The sequence below is a fragment of the Amaranthus tricolor genome, chromosome 7 (assembly GCF_026212465.1).
Source record: "Amaranthus tricolor cultivar Red isolate AtriRed21 chromosome 7, ASM2621246v1, whole genome shotgun sequence".
Lineage (NCBI taxonomy): Eukaryota > Viridiplantae > Streptophyta > Magnoliopsida > Caryophyllales > Amaranthaceae > Amaranthus > Amaranthus tricolor.
The window spans coordinates 28564706-28579888 of NC_080053.1; the positions used below are offsets into that span (position 1 = coordinate 28564706).

Genomic DNA, 15183 nt, shown 5'->3' on the forward strand with positions numbered 1-15183 from the left:
AAATGAGATGTTAATACTAAAAAATAATGTAATTAAACTAAATTAAAAGTAATCAATGATTAATGTATGAGTAGATGTTATTGGTATTAGACATAGTAATCAATCATTATTGCAAGTATGGTTTTCCTACTTGAGGTAAGGAATACAAAGCAGTATACAACGATCCATTTAGAAGTTGTTTCTTCCATCAAAATCTATGAATCATATAACCATATAAATGAAAACTACCCTACGAGCAACGCTCGAAAAGCCTTTTATATCAATATACAGCCACCAAGCCCTCGATCGATTTACCCGTTGGTGGTAATTTCGTAACGCTAACATAGAGATCGAGTTCATCTCTGTTGTCGCCATTTCTTCTTTTAGCCAATTATTACATGAATATTTGAATGAATCTTTAATCAATCCTTTCGAGGTTAAATAACACCATCCTCTCGAGAGCTAATCGAAATGCACTATCGGGAATGCACTCGAGACTCTGAAGAGCAGTATCGGCTTTCTCTTTGGCTAATTCTCGAGCCCTTTCGATGCCACCACAACTCTTAACAAGTTCAATGGCTTCTTCTAGTGAACCGGTCTCGGAGAATTCAGACTCGATGATCTCTCTCAATTTCGGTGCTACTTCAAGAGCAAAAATTACCGGGGCAGTTAGATTTCCTTTTGCTAAATCTGCACCTGCAGGTTTTCCGAGCTGCTGAGCAGATTGCGTAAAGTCCAATATGTCATCAACGATCTGAAATGATAGACCAAGATTCCTTCCATATTCGTACATTTTTTCACATACATTACGATCAACCTCGCTGAATATGGCTGCGCCTTTTGTACTTGCGGCTAGCAACGATGCTGTTTTATAGTAGCTCTTGATCAAGTAGTCCTCCAATTTCACATCACAATCGAACAGACTTGATGCCTGTTTTATTTCCCCGCTAGCGAAATCTTTAATAACCTGCCAAGGCACTATGAAAATTAAATGTAAAAATCAAGAAATGGATCACAGGATAGTTTTCTAGTTACCACCAAATGTATGCTCTAGATTTAGAGGTGTTCATTCGGGTCATCAGGTAGATTTCAGGTTAGATGTTTGGGTCGGTTCAAAATCGTGCTTTGTGCCAACATTTTTAAGGGCAAAAGAAGACGGAACGAGTCAAGACATTCTCTACAACATAAAACAAGTATAATATAACTTCAACCACATCAATAGAATTTTCAGATCTCTTAAACAGTGTAAAAATGCGGTAATGGTCGCTATAGCGGTAATGGAACGGTGATGCGGTAACGGGATTGATGCGGTTATCATAGCGCCTAAATAGCGTTCAAAACCATAAGATATCCATTGATACGGCCCAAAACGCGGTTCTTTTACACATTTACAATGTGGGAAATATCGTTCGTTTATTTTTAAAACCTTTACAAAGTGGCCGATGTGATGCGGTCGTATGCCCTGAAGGCTAGAATAGACATCTACCCGTGAGTCTTAACAAGGACAATAAGCAACAAAATTCCCTAATCGTCGGTTATGCCATTACCTTTGAGGCTTTGACTAAAAATGAGATTTTCTATTTGTACTTCATTTTGTCCATCTTTGATAATGCTATGCAGAAAATATTTTCCGCAGGTGTCTAGGAAAAGCATTTGCCCGGGTTCAATTAGTTAAAGCCATAAAGATATATCTTGAGTCTTGACCTTCGAGGACCACCTCAACAAATCCATACAAATTCTAGTAGTCGAACACGAGTGAAGCAAATTCATCAACAATTCTATAACCTTAGTCTCGACTCTCAAGATATGGAGTTGGCTACATGAAGCGACAAAATCTACGTATGATATCGTCGTAACAATTTGATTTTTCGATCTAGAGTAAAATGATTGCAATTGCAATTATTACAAACATACCTGACTGATAAGCTTTATCACTTCCAGGTTTTCAAGATTTGCCAGGTACCATGATGATTGTGCAAACATGAAGTCGCCGGCCAATACAGCCACTCTCGTTCCATAACGTTGATGAACAGTTTCCTTACCTGAAAAACCATTGTTACCCGCCCACAACTAAGGTTAAGCAAAATAATGATATATACAAATCGAATTATAATATGAAAAACACTAATTCAGATCAACATTCTTTGAACATTGCCTTGATTTGTACCTCAATGCGCTAAATGAAGAAAACTAAGATCTTTTTTCTAGCACTGAAGAAACCGAACTCCATAGCATCAAGCTATGACTTATTTAGAAATGCCCCTTTTAAGCACCACAACAATGAAAAAACATTAACCCCAACAATATAGAGTCGAATCAAAGTCGAAATTGTCACTAATATTTTATTCGGCACTATCAAATACTAACCTACAACTAGAATAATTAATTCTAATGATCATTTACATACATTATTATCCTCTATTCATTCTAATCTATCAGCATATGCTCCTACAATCTGAATTTTGTCATTTTCAGTCTTGTTATTATGGTGATCTTCGGCCTACAATTTCCTCCTCTAAAGTCCTCAAAATTCCGACCATGCACTCTTCAACTATGCATTTTGTGGTCATCTTTGCACATGAACCAATCAACTTAAAACAATTTTTTCTCATTTTGTCTTCAAAATTTGCTACTCAAAGACCCTTATGTCTTCATTTCGAAATTTATAATTTGGGGCATTTCTACTCATTCACCTAACATACACGTCTCGAAATTTATAATTGATATAGATGAATGTAAGAGACAAGAATTGTAAGCACGACAACCTCAAAGATAGATGTTATATAACCACGAAAAGAACCAAGAAAGACACAAAATATAAATGTTACAGCTGACTAAGAGTATTTAAAATTGCACAAATTGAATTGATATTAGAAATCAAAGAGCGAGAAGGAACTTGTAATGACTCGGGTGTCAAAGGGCATTATCGGCATTATCGACATTTCACATTTAATTACTCTTGATATTTTGTAATTAGATTAGTTGCTTTTTTTAGTAGTCTCTTGGGGTTTAGGCTATATATAGAGCCACCCTTGTAATAATTCATTAGTTTTTAAATATTAATAAGAAGGAATTGGTCTTTGGGAGTTAGTGGACAGACTCGAAGTGTTTATACTATCTAGTTTCGGTAATGGGTCTTGGTCGATCTGTTACAATGGTATCAGAGCGGTACAATTCCGGTGACCGGATATTCGCCGGCGACGGCAAATGTCCAAAAAATAATCAAGAAGATGATCTTGATAGCTTTCTTGAGGGTGTTGGGCCTGAAATTTCTCCTTTATACATGCTACAAAGGGCTGCCCAAAATGGTTTCATCCAATCATTCAAACCCACATCCACCCATGAAATTTATGAGAAGTTTGGAAAAGGGATTTGTGAGATTTGTGATGAACATGTGGATTCCGAACATAGTCACAAAGGATATTCACTCTTCATCCTACATCAAGATAGGAAAGATGAATTAATGGCATTTGTATTTCATAAAGAAAGAAAGGAAGAATCTTATTAAGCAAATTGTAGGTGAGTTTAATACTCATTTTAGGAGATCTCAAGCTTCTCGAATTGCTTGATCTATCATTCATTATTTTTTAATCATTCTTTAATCATCAAGTTGATAGTACAATTCATCTTGTCATTTTATTCTTTCAATTCTCAATTTATTGTTTTCTTGAAATTATCGGTTCATAGCAAACATGGTATCAGAGCGATACGATTTTGGTGACCGGAATCTCGCCGGGGATGGCGTAAGTCCAGAAAATACTTCAGGGACTGATCTTGATACATTCTTTGGGGGTTTTGGGCGTGAAATTTCACCATTAGAGATGTGCAAAAGGGCTGCCCAAGATAATGTCATTCACTCATTCAAACCGACCTCGATGAATGGGATTTATGAAAAATGGGGAAAAGGAATCAGTGAGTTTTGTGATGAACAATTAGAGGAAATCGAACTTGCGGGACATGATTGCAGTCACAAGACATTTTCAATGCTCTACCTCCATGAAGGAATGAAAGATGAATTATTGGTAATTGTTTACCATGAAACAACAAAAGCAGAAAATAAAGTGAGTATAGAGGAAGTTGAAGTACTGGAAAATGGTGAGGGTCAACTATTAGATTTGGGAGAGAAAATGAAGTACAAAGAAACTAAAGATATTTAGAATAATAAGTGGAATAAAATTCAGGAGCAGCAAGGGCTCGAACACTGCATTCATTTTTTTCCAATTAAATTCTTTCCTTACTTTTCCATTTCTATTTCTCTCTATTTTCTATTTGGGTGATACAGGAGGAGAATCATCCACAGACAGTGGGTGTATTACATAATCATGCAACAAATGGAAACCCTACCTCTCCTCAAGTCACTCTCATCTATCACATCGTCGTGTATTAGACTTGCAGTATGTATCATTTCAATGATTTCTGCCAAACGCCGATGCTTTGTGGTGAGCTCCCTGGAAATTATCATATTAGATGATAACTTAATAAGTGACGATATCAAACATTAACTTCTGAAAGAATCAAACATGCGACAAGAATTACGTACTTTAATCCAGCTAGTTGTGCTGTAGCTCTTGAGACAAGAAAAACTAAAGCGGGTCTCATCCTCTTCCCCCCAGCACCAAATATCTGTTCTGCGGCTGACATCAGAAGCGGGTTTTCTGCACCAACAATCTACAGCTAAACCATCATTAGATATAGTTCTGGAACTTACCGAAATTTTCATGCCATAGATGCCTACATATAGTATAATCTCTTATACAAATTACAAATAACAAAAGAGTCGCATCTAAACGAAACAAATGGGAATCGCAAGATAAAAAGCACAGCCACAAATAGAAATGCTAACCTGCTCATTAAGGGGGAAATCAGAAAAAGGAACTCAAAAGAGTTGCTACACAGCTATTTGAGACTTTTAGAATACAAGATGAAGCTACTAGAGAATGACAATGCACAAATTCCTAACATGAGTCACGTGACCGACAACTGTTTGTGTTCAAATCACATTTCTCAGCAGTGGTAAGCACCCTGGATGTACCAAACAAAAATAAAACCAAGAGAACTTTTTCATGACTATCTTTCTAAAAATATCATCGATAGTTTATTGATAGGCTAGTACGCAAGACTTTTGTCAACAATGGCCAACATCATGTAATACAGCCACCCAATTAAGTTGTAACATAGTTTCTGCCAATATCCCGTTATAATTCACAGCGCCACAGTTTACTGAGAGAAGCGGAAGGGCGAAGTAACAAAATTCACAATGTACAACTAGTAAGCATTTACATCCATATATTCACAAATGTGTGAAGTCAGTAGCAAAAGCGAACAAATACCAGAATGCAATTGGATTCAGTGAGAATAAGATGACATATAACTAGGAACTTCAGGAGAAGAGTCCTAAGAAGGTGCAGGTCCACCAATCAGCACCACTATAAAGTTTTAGAAATTGCAAATCACCACAGTAATGATGCAAAGCTCAAAGCCTATTAGAGAAAAACTTGGCCAAAAAGAACAGAAGGTACTGTAAAACTCTTACATCTTTACCTCAAAAGTTCAAGGCGATGCACATCTTGAACTAGTTCATGCACAGGCTCTAACATGCAGAATGTTAAAGTATATAACATATCCTGGGGCCTCAACCATAAGCAGATGGTTGAGACCCCATAATATGTTATCTACTCTAAGACAAAAACATACTAAAAAGATAAGTAGAAAAACTACAATCGGTCTTACAAATGAGGGGTATGAGAAACTAATAACATAAGGTGTGGAATGTGATCTGTACTTGACTAATATCGTGCTTCCCTTACTCATACACTTTCAGAAATGGAATCGCCACAATCCATACCATATTAACCTAGGATGCTGGATGAAATATATAATGTCAGACAACCATAATGCCTTTAGTACTTGTAGTCCAAAAATGCTAAGCTTACTTGCTCTTCTATTTCTTTTCACACAAGAACGGTTCAAAAAATGAGTAGGCAAACTCAAACTTCTCTAATCCACAAAGTTCATCTAGCACAAATCAATCATCCAAAATCATCACGAGCAAGTTATAACAACTAGAACTTTCACTACATTGTCAGCCAACAACAGTACCAAAGCTAATCATAGTCTAACATAGATAACAGCTTGAAACAAAGAAAATTAATCTACTAAAACAAGTTAATAACAAACAAAAAAATGCTTACATTTTGCAGATTCTTGTTCAGAGTCAATAGATCATCAGCAACTACTTCAAAAAGACTACCCAGTGAAATGGGATTGTCACTGGAATCTGTATTCACATCCACAACTGGGATAGGAGCTTCACTAATTCCTATATTCATCCAAATACATAAACAAAGTCACAAAGAAACATCTAAAACTCATTCATCTTCCAACAACAATATTTCATAGATCATAACCCAATACCATAAAATGCTCCCACCTAAGCGGAATTTCGGGCGGATGCACCGATATTTCCGTATGATAACAAAGAGGTTGTATCGGATTGACCCGCAAACATACTCAGATGAATGATTTATGACCCATAAAGAATCAAAATCTAAATTCATTAATCCCAAAATTGACAAAATATAAAATTATATTCTAATGATAAATAATCTACTAAATTTTCATACCATTCACTAAACTCTCAGGAGTTTTTGTCCCATACACCATCGGCTTAGCACTATTAGAACGAAAGCAGAACAGCTTCCTTGCTCCATGGCCTTTTCTTATGCTTCTCTTACCACTTCCTTTACCATTTTTAACAAACCCACGATCATATAAAGCATTAGAAGAACAATTACTACAGGCAAACCTCATTCGACCAAAATCTACATTTTGGCAAGTCATTGACATCATTCTTAGCAATACCCAGATAGTAAAATCAGTATAATTCCTGTTTTCTTGCAAAACCCACCTCAGAAAATGAATAAATCGATCATATAACAAGAACCCAGAAGAGATAAAGTCTAGCAAGTTGGAAATTTGTCATCAACTAAGAATTGATTGTAACTTGTAAGACTAGAATTTAAATTAGTGATCGTATAAAAAAGGATGATATGAATGGTTGAAAGAGAGAAGTGAAATGAGTGTTGCTGAACTAACAGCGGCTAACGACTGAAAGAGATAATTGAGTGGCGCAAAGAAGCCCACACAAGTTCATTTGAAGGGTAGTCAATTACTGATAATTGATGATGAAGAGACACACACACCACAACTAGGGGTTGTATTGTACAAGAGAATTTGGAATTTAGGTTCGAGAATGCTTAGATTATTAATTATTATCCGGGTCTTTTAATTAAATATTTTTAAATAATAAATTTAATAATATATTTTGTTATATTAGAAGAATGACAATAGAATTAGTTAAACATTTGTATAGTTAGAAGTTTTGGCAAATGAATATTGTCTTTTATAGCTGGATTATTTGACTGCTTAGAGTGTTTGTTTATTTTGTTGGCTTCTAAGCTAGATGGATGATTAGTCAAAAAAAAAAAGGATAATCAATGAATTTTTCATTTTGAATTAAAGGCCGAACATATAATATATACCATATTAAGTGAAACCCTACCAACAAACCAAAGGTCTACTAAAATTTACTATACAATGTGATTAAGTGTTCAGCTTATTTTGTACTTTCTTCGTTTTATAATATTCGCTACATTTTAATAGTAAAACTATTATTTTGACTCGTACAAAATAATAATATAGTTACATGGGATTTCATCTTATTCTTCTTAAAACATAATTTTTTTAATTTGTAATTTTCATAATTTTTTTGTTTTATCAAAATAAAAATGTTTGATATCGATATATATTTGGTGGTTACGTGAAAAAAAATATATAGCAAGTATTGATTATAACTTGTAAGCTGTAACAGTACTATCTAAGAGATTTTTGTACAGTTTTTTTTATTTATTTTATTATTCTTGAATAGTATGTAGGGAAGAAAATATATTTGTTGATGAATTATTGTTTCACATTGAGTATGGCTTTTGGATCATCTGTCCCCCTCATGTTCTGCAATAAATTTTGTTTATTTGTTAATTTAATCTTTTAGGTAAAAGAAAAGTTAAAGGAATCCTTTTTTAAGTCTATCCACACCCCTAAATTGAAAAATGACAATGTGTTATTGAACAATCATTTTACATTTTTTATTACAATGATCAACAATAATTTCACTCTTTTGGGGATTTTTTAAGATCTATAATAATTGTATGTGCTATATTTTCTGAATTTTTTTCTCAAAAAAAAAAATTAATCTTTGGAAAACAATTATGACTTTATTTCAAGGGATACAATATTTCCCTTGGTCTTGTCCACATTACACGCATATTAAAAAAAATAATAGAGATAATTAAATTGTGTGCCTATGATTAAAATCAAAAGAAAATAATACTCCTTTCAATTCACTACTAATGTTCTATTTATTTTTTAGACACTATTTATTTCTTACTCTTAATTTGTATTTTATTATTAATCTATAAGTTAAAACATAGTCAAGTGGGATTTTGTTTGATTCGTCTCAATACAAGGATTATTTATATCAACTCCACAAAATTTTTAATTATGTACAATTAGAGATATTAAGAATTGAATAAGTGCATTGCACAATTAGAAATATTAAGGATTGAATAAGTGCATTGAATAGAGTGCATAAAGCAAAAATTAAAGGAAGTATAAGATGTGTGAATAGGAATACGATAAAATAGTCAAATCAGTATTTAAAATAAAAATGTAATAAAATTAAAATGACATGCTTCAATCTCTCTAGGGTTGAGCGAGTACTTTGAAATAGAAAAATACTAAGTATTAATTAATTTCTCTTTTGTTTTTAATAGCTTGTGACTATTAGCAATTGATTGAACTTGCAAGGGAAATTAGATTAGGACCTGTGTAGGCTATAATTTAAGACATTTGATTAAAAATATATTAATATTAAATTATATTATATAGTAATTGAGATTGATCAACGCACGTATAAAAATGAGTGTTCGACTCAACTGATGAGAAGTTTTTTGAATTTGAAAGGAATAAAACGAAAATTACTCTACTAATTATGGATTTAAATGGAATAAAACGAAATTAGTCTATAAATATCATATTATATCAATTTAAAAGGATTAAAAAACTAATATAAATCTACAAATATTATTAATATACTCTACAAATATGAATTTATATCAATTTAAAAGTATTATGAAACTAATTAAAAATAGATCTATAAGTATTATAAATCGGTGGATTACAGAAAAATCCTTCTACTCATAGAGACAATTCCCATAACCTGCAAATAATGAAAAAGAGAACTGTTAAAATTTTCCCAAAATATATAAGATTCTCAATTAGATTTCTTTCTTTTTATGATAATTATAAAAAATATTTGATTGTGTAACGTATGATGATAAATAAGCACAAATAATATAACATATAACACAGAGAAATAAAGTCGAATCAATTTAATACATAAGCAACCCACTTTATATTTATATTCTGAATTTGCCAACTATTATTAATATTATTCTATTAAAATATTCTTTTATAATTTTTCCCCAACAAACATATACTCCTTTGGTCTTTACGAATTTACTATTGAAAATATCCATTTTCAGTTTGAGTAGCAAAAAATTCACACGGATGTAGTAGACTAGTACAACTTCAAAAGATAAGTTAGCCCGTATAATTTATCACATGATTATCCTATTAGTCCACTTGTGTAGAAACACTTATAGGACACTTGTGGACTCAGATACATATCATGAGTTTCACTCTTTCTCAAAATCATACGGTCTTAGGAGCAATATTCACTAAGCATTATAAGCAAGTTCACAACTAAATATTGTAACGATGTAGAATCTTCATCACATGTGAAGTATTTCTATCAAGATAATACACCCACTTTTGGAATGTTCCTTTGAATTTGCACTATATGATTCAAAAAAAACTCTCGTATATTTAAAGCATATGGTGCAAACTGAAATCGACAAGAGGGAGTATGAGTATAGAAGTTGAGTGTTGGAAATAGGGTTGAACCGCAAACCAAATCGGACGAAACCATAATTTTAGTATTTGGTCTTGTTTACTGTCTAAATGGTTTGGTTTGTTTTTTCTCAAAAAAAAAATTTACAGTTTACAGCTTGTTCTCGCTTTTATATTTTCTGACCAAACGAGACCGCAAACCGTACTACAACCGAAAACTGTAATTTATTTTTCAAAAAAAGGTTGCGACCTAAATATTTCGAGATGTAATTATTTTTATATAGTAATATATACTTGAATGACGTTCATGCAATCAATTAATAACAAATTATTATATTTGGTAATTGTAGGTGCGAAATATTTACATAAAGACATATATTAATTTTAAAAAATATATAAAAATAAAAAATGTAGACCAGACCAGACTAGACCTTTGTGGAACGATTTGATCCGGTGTGGTCTGGTAATTTAAATGGTCTGGTCCCGTCTAAAAATTTTAAAGATCGAAATTTTTGGTTTGGTGAAATTTTAGTGTGCAAAAGGAATAACTTACTTGGATCAGTGATAACAAGAAGTCCAGAACCCCTAAAGTCACAATTCCAAAGATTGCAACCCTTTGATCTAAAGTAAAGATTCATAGCTATGGAAGCATGATTTATAAGATTATCAGGAGAAAAACATGGACATCCTTTTTGCATAACTCTACAATCCACTTGTGAACATGCATAGTTTATGTTTGCTAATAAGGTTGCCTCATCTGATGATGGTTTTGCTATACACCATGTTCTCTGTTTCATTCATCAATTTTTCAAAAATATAATTATAATTATTTCCAATTAAATAATAAATAAATAAATAAATAAAATCAAACAAAGAAAAATACCTGTCCGTTAGCCATTGCAAATTTTGGACCTGTTCATACAATTGTGTTAGTCTTTTTGAATTTGTTATAGCAAAAAAAGTTTAAATATTAAAAAATCATAATAAACGTGTTTGGAATAACAGTTTAAGTATATTATACATTTGACGGTTATCCATTGCTATAACTTTGTTCCTTAAATGGATACTCACAATTACCTTGTGCACGTATTCAAAACAGATTCAATTTTGAACCTGATTTGACCCCACATAAAAACGAATTAACAATTATATAAAAACCAACATAATATAAGATTCGATTTTGCACCGATGAGAAACTTAAACTTTAGACCTGAAATCAATCCGATTACACAGATGAACGAATTGAAATAATATACATATAGCAATGCAAATTGAGGAGAATAAGTAGAAGAAAAGTGTGTTATTTACCAGAAATCAAGGAAAAGAAGAATAGAAAGAGCAGAATTGAAGTAGTCTTAGAAGTTGCCATTTAAGTAGAGTTGAAGGTAAAGAATACAAAGTAGTAAGTAATTGTGATGAGTAATCTAATTGTGATTGGGTTTTATAAACACAATTAAGGGAGAGCCTTAATGTTGTTAACGGCTACTTGACTTATGTTCCCATCCCAAGTGCAAGTGGAATGAGCCGTTATAACTTATTTGTTATTAATACTTTTAATAGAAGTAGCTATTTTAGGTTGACTATTACACAAAAGTCAATATGAGAGAACATCTCTAATTAAGCCGATTGATTATATATTTTTTAAAATATTGTAAGTATGCATTAAGATTAATGTAAATAGACATTTAAGATATTAAAAGTAGGCATTAAAAATACGATAAGTAAACATTAAGGATAATGCAAATAGGTATTAAGAATATGGTAAGTACGCATTAATCTTTAATAATCTGGACTTGAGATACGTCTCTCAAAGTATCTTAAGATACTAGTCGAAATACATATGAGGTGAAAAAGTAAATGTGTAGATGAGTAGGTCTTTGGTTGTAACGAATGAAAGTAAATAAATAAGATAGAAAATTATGGATTTTTTGCTTAGTAATCGACTGTTTCCCCTTCCATCTATATTCTAACTTCTTATTGAAAGAAAAAATTCTCCCGATCCAACTCGTATTTTACTTTCTTCATTATGTTGTAATTGTAAAATAATAGTGATATTTTCTCACACAATAAATATCATAATCAATTATAAATATTTTAAAGGAAAAATTACCAAAAATAATACAACCTTTTGCTTATTTCTTTATAATAATATCAATTTTTGATTAATCATGAATAATACCAATTTAAAGGAGTGTTTTCTAGAATATACCAAACATGTTAAAAATCAAACTATAGGAGATTATATGACAAAAAAATTTAGTAAATTAGTTAATAAACTAAAGTTTGTATTATTCTGGGAAAAAACCCCCAAAGTTGTTATCATTCATAATTAATCAAAATATTATATTATTGTAGAAAATTAACAAAAATTTATATTATTCACAATAATTTTTTCGATTTTAAAATAGATGTAATATAAGTTTATTAACGGATATTAGTACACCAAGTACCTAGGAGCAAAAACTTAGTTTTGAAGCAATGTAAAGTTGGGTTTCCAATGTGTACTAACATAGATCTCTTAGCAAGATCTTAATTCTTGGATCGGAAACATTATTTAAAGAGAAAATAATAAGAAAATAATGTGTACTTAATCTATACTTTTTTGTAAAAAACTACCTTATGTAAAATTTTTTGTAAAAAACTACCTTATATAATACATTTTATTTGCAAAACACTACCTTATAACGATTTTTACAGTTTTACCGTTTAAGTTAACCGTTGATTGTCACGTGATCATATAAACCTATTCTTCTTCTTCATTTCAGCTTGTTTCAGTCATTTGCTTCTCCATGTTCATTCAAACACACATCAATGAAAAAAAGGATTCACACCCACCAAAAATCCAACTACCCAATTCCATGACCATCACCCATCTGCACCGCCACCACCAAAAAAGTACTTCTCACAGCCACCAAATACCTCTGTCCATCCCCCAACATTCCCTACGGACCATCACAACCAGCTTATAACGCCACCTTAAACATCCCTCGCATCACCACCATGCCCAAAATTATCCCAAATATTCCTTCAAAACCCTTTGACAAATTCCAAAATTAAAAAAGAAAAATAACCAGAAGTCCCACATCAATTTCACATGAATTATAAAGACAACCAACACTTATTTTCCAATCAAACAAATAATACAATTATAATACAACCTTAAAACTATCAAACTAATTAATCACAATTGCTAAATAGATAAAAACAAATTTTAAAAAACCCTGATTTCGCCCCTGAATTTCTCTAACATGCATCCACCAATTTCATATGAACAACCAAAAACAAAACAAATATAATTTCATTAATCTTCCAAAAAATACACATAAATAAGTTCTAATTTAGAAATCCACATGCAATATGATAAAAATCCAAAAATGTTAATGATAAAAATCCAAAAATACTAGACATCCTTACTGCTATCTTGGTTTGTCTTATGTAGATTGAAAATGAACAAGGAGGAACAAATGACCGAAACAGGCTGAAATGAAGAAGAAGAATAGGTTTATAAGATCACGTGACTGTCACGTGACAGTCAACGGTTAACTTAAACGGTCAAACTGTAAAAATCGTTATAAGATATTGTTTTGCAAATAAATGTATTATATAAGATAGTTTTTTCAAAAAATTTTACATAAGGTAATTTTTTTAAAAAGGTATAGATTAGGGAGTTCTTATAATTTTCTCTTATTTAAATCAAGATATATTCAAAATTGGGTATTTTTTTACTTTGATTAGAATAGATTAAGAGAATGGGAGAATTAAGTGAAAATTCAAATCAAAATTATTAAAAAATACAGTCAATGGAATTTGTAAGAATGTTACAATAATAATGACGATAATGAGGGTGCAAATGGAATTTGTAAAAGATGGGCATAGAGCGGGAATGAGAAGGGCATGGACAATTGGCAAGAATGTTTCGATGTAAGATAAATATGGATGTTTGGAAATTGGCTGGTGGCGGTTGACTTGTTTGTTTGACCAGTTGAAAATGTTGGCTATTTTTATTGGTTTTTAAGCTAACTGAAAAAGCAGTTGTTTTTGGAGATGTTTGGTAGTTTATTAGAGAAAAAGTAGGTTAATAAGTCAAAAGCTAATCAAAAAAGATAGCTGGAGTAGTTTTTTTATTTTGGCTTAAAAATCAACTTTTCAACTATCTTTAAAAGTTATTTACCAAACACTTATTTTAATTATGAGACTAACCAACAATTTAAAAGTTAAAAATCAACAAAAAAAACTAATTACCAAACACCCTTGTAGCAGTGATGGGTATACTCATACAAAAAGTAAACAAGAAAAAAAGTTCCATGTGTGAAAAAAAAATGAAGCTTTCCATTTTTGTTTACTTTTTCACATTTTTGACTATTTTGCTCTTCACTTTCACTAAATTTTGAAGGAAGTATGAAAAGCTGGCAATAAATTATGATGAGAGAAATTAAGATGTAATATCAAACTAATTAAAGGGGAAAAAATGAACACGAAAATAAATGTTGTATAATTGCATATACATGATACAACTCTTAAAAATTAGTTGAGCTGTCAAATCAGAAAACAACTAAAATTACTACTCCATCACCAACATTAACAGAAAATAAAATGTATGAACAAGATGTATGAACAAGATTGAAAGTGAATTACATCAATAAAATTAGAAGAAAACTAAAATGTATGAACAAGATGAAAAAAAATTAATGAATTAATTCCCAAATACTCTTTTCAATTCTTTTTAATTGTTCTATTTCTTTATTGTGTAAGTTTATCTTATTTTTATCATTTCTATTTTAAGACCTATATTTAAAAGTGGTTTTCTCTTTTTTTTTTAATATTAAAAATACCCAATATTGCACATGGGTCCACTATTTTAGGTGGTTCCCTCCAATTCTTGATATCAAAAATACCCAATATTGCACACGAGTTTACTATTTTAGGTGATCCCCTCATTTTGTTAATATTTGTGCCCAAACTAAATAGGACAACTAAATTGAATTGAAGGAAGTATGATAATAATACAAAATAAATACGACTAGAGCAAAACAATTGAACAAAATTTTATATTTTTGGAGAGTTAGAGACCCTATTTTTTTGTTAATTTAATTTAAAATTGAATTCCTTTACGAATGATTAAAGAAAATTACATTACTATAAAATAAATAACACCAATATGTATAATTATATTCTAAAATAAAATAATTATTGCTTGAATATTTCCTCATAAACAACAATAACAAGAAAAAATTC

General features: G+C 31.3%; 2 protein-coding genes across 2 annotated transcripts; both read right to left on the reverse strand.

Annotated features, from left to right (window-relative positions):
• Nucleotides 1-54: 54 nt before the first annotated feature.
• Nucleotides 55-7228, reverse strand: LOC130818231 (solanesyl diphosphate synthase 1, chloroplastic-like). The gene is made up of 6 exons (XM_057684323.1): nt 6603-7228; nt 6171-6298; nt 4520-4647; nt 4324-4427; nt 1894-2021; nt 55-946 (listed from the first exon to the last, which is right to left on the reverse strand). Exons 1-6 carry the CDS (start codon nt 6826-6828, stop codon nt 398-400), a joined length of 1263 nt encoding a protein of 420 aa, XP_057540306.1. The 5' UTR covers nt 6829-7228; the 3' UTR covers nt 55-397.
• A 1855-nt stretch (nt 7229-9083) lies between these two features.
• LOC130818232 (major pollen allergen Ole e 10) lies at nt 9084-11348 on the reverse strand. Its single transcript, XM_057684324.1, has 4 exons — nt 11257-11348; nt 10832-10860; nt 10502-10736; nt 9084-9256 (listed from the first exon to the last, which is right to left on the reverse strand). The coding sequence occupies exons 1-4, from the start codon at nt 11315-11317 to the stop codon at nt 9231-9233; spliced, it is 351 nt and encodes a 116-aa protein (XP_057540307.1). The 5' UTR covers nt 11318-11348; the 3' UTR covers nt 9084-9230.
• Nucleotides 11349-15183: the final 3835 nt, after the last annotated feature.

What these genes read in the sequence shown, in the direction of transcription:
- LOC130818231 (XM_057684323.1), bottom strand. Translation starts at nt 6,828, where the DNA reads ATGATGTCAATGACTTGCCAAAATGTAGATTTTGGTCGAATGAGGTTT. An exon ending in TCCTGAGAGTTTAGTGAATG is followed by an intron (nt 6,299 to 6,602) that starts GTATGAAAATTT and finishes GGATGAATATAG; the next exon opens with GAATTAGTGAAGCTCCTATC. An exon ending in TGAACAAGAATCTGCAAAAT is followed by an intron (nt 4,648 to 6,170) that starts GTAAGCATTTTT and finishes GTTTAGCTGTAG; the next exon opens with ATTGTTGGTGCAGAAAACCC.
- LOC130818232 (XM_057684324.1), bottom strand. Translation starts at nt 11,317, where the DNA reads ATGGCAACTTCTAAGACTACTTCAATTCTGCTCTTTCTATTCTTCTTT. An exon ending in CTTCTTTTCCTTGATTTCTG is followed by an intron (nt 10,861 to 11,256) that starts GTAAATAACACA and finishes TTGTATGAACAG; the next exon opens with GTCCAAAATTTGCAATGGCT. An exon ending in TCTTGTTATCACTGATCCAA is followed by an intron (nt 9,257 to 10,501) that starts GTAAGTTATTCC and finishes CATTATTTGCAG; the next exon opens with GTTATGGGAATTGTCTCTAT.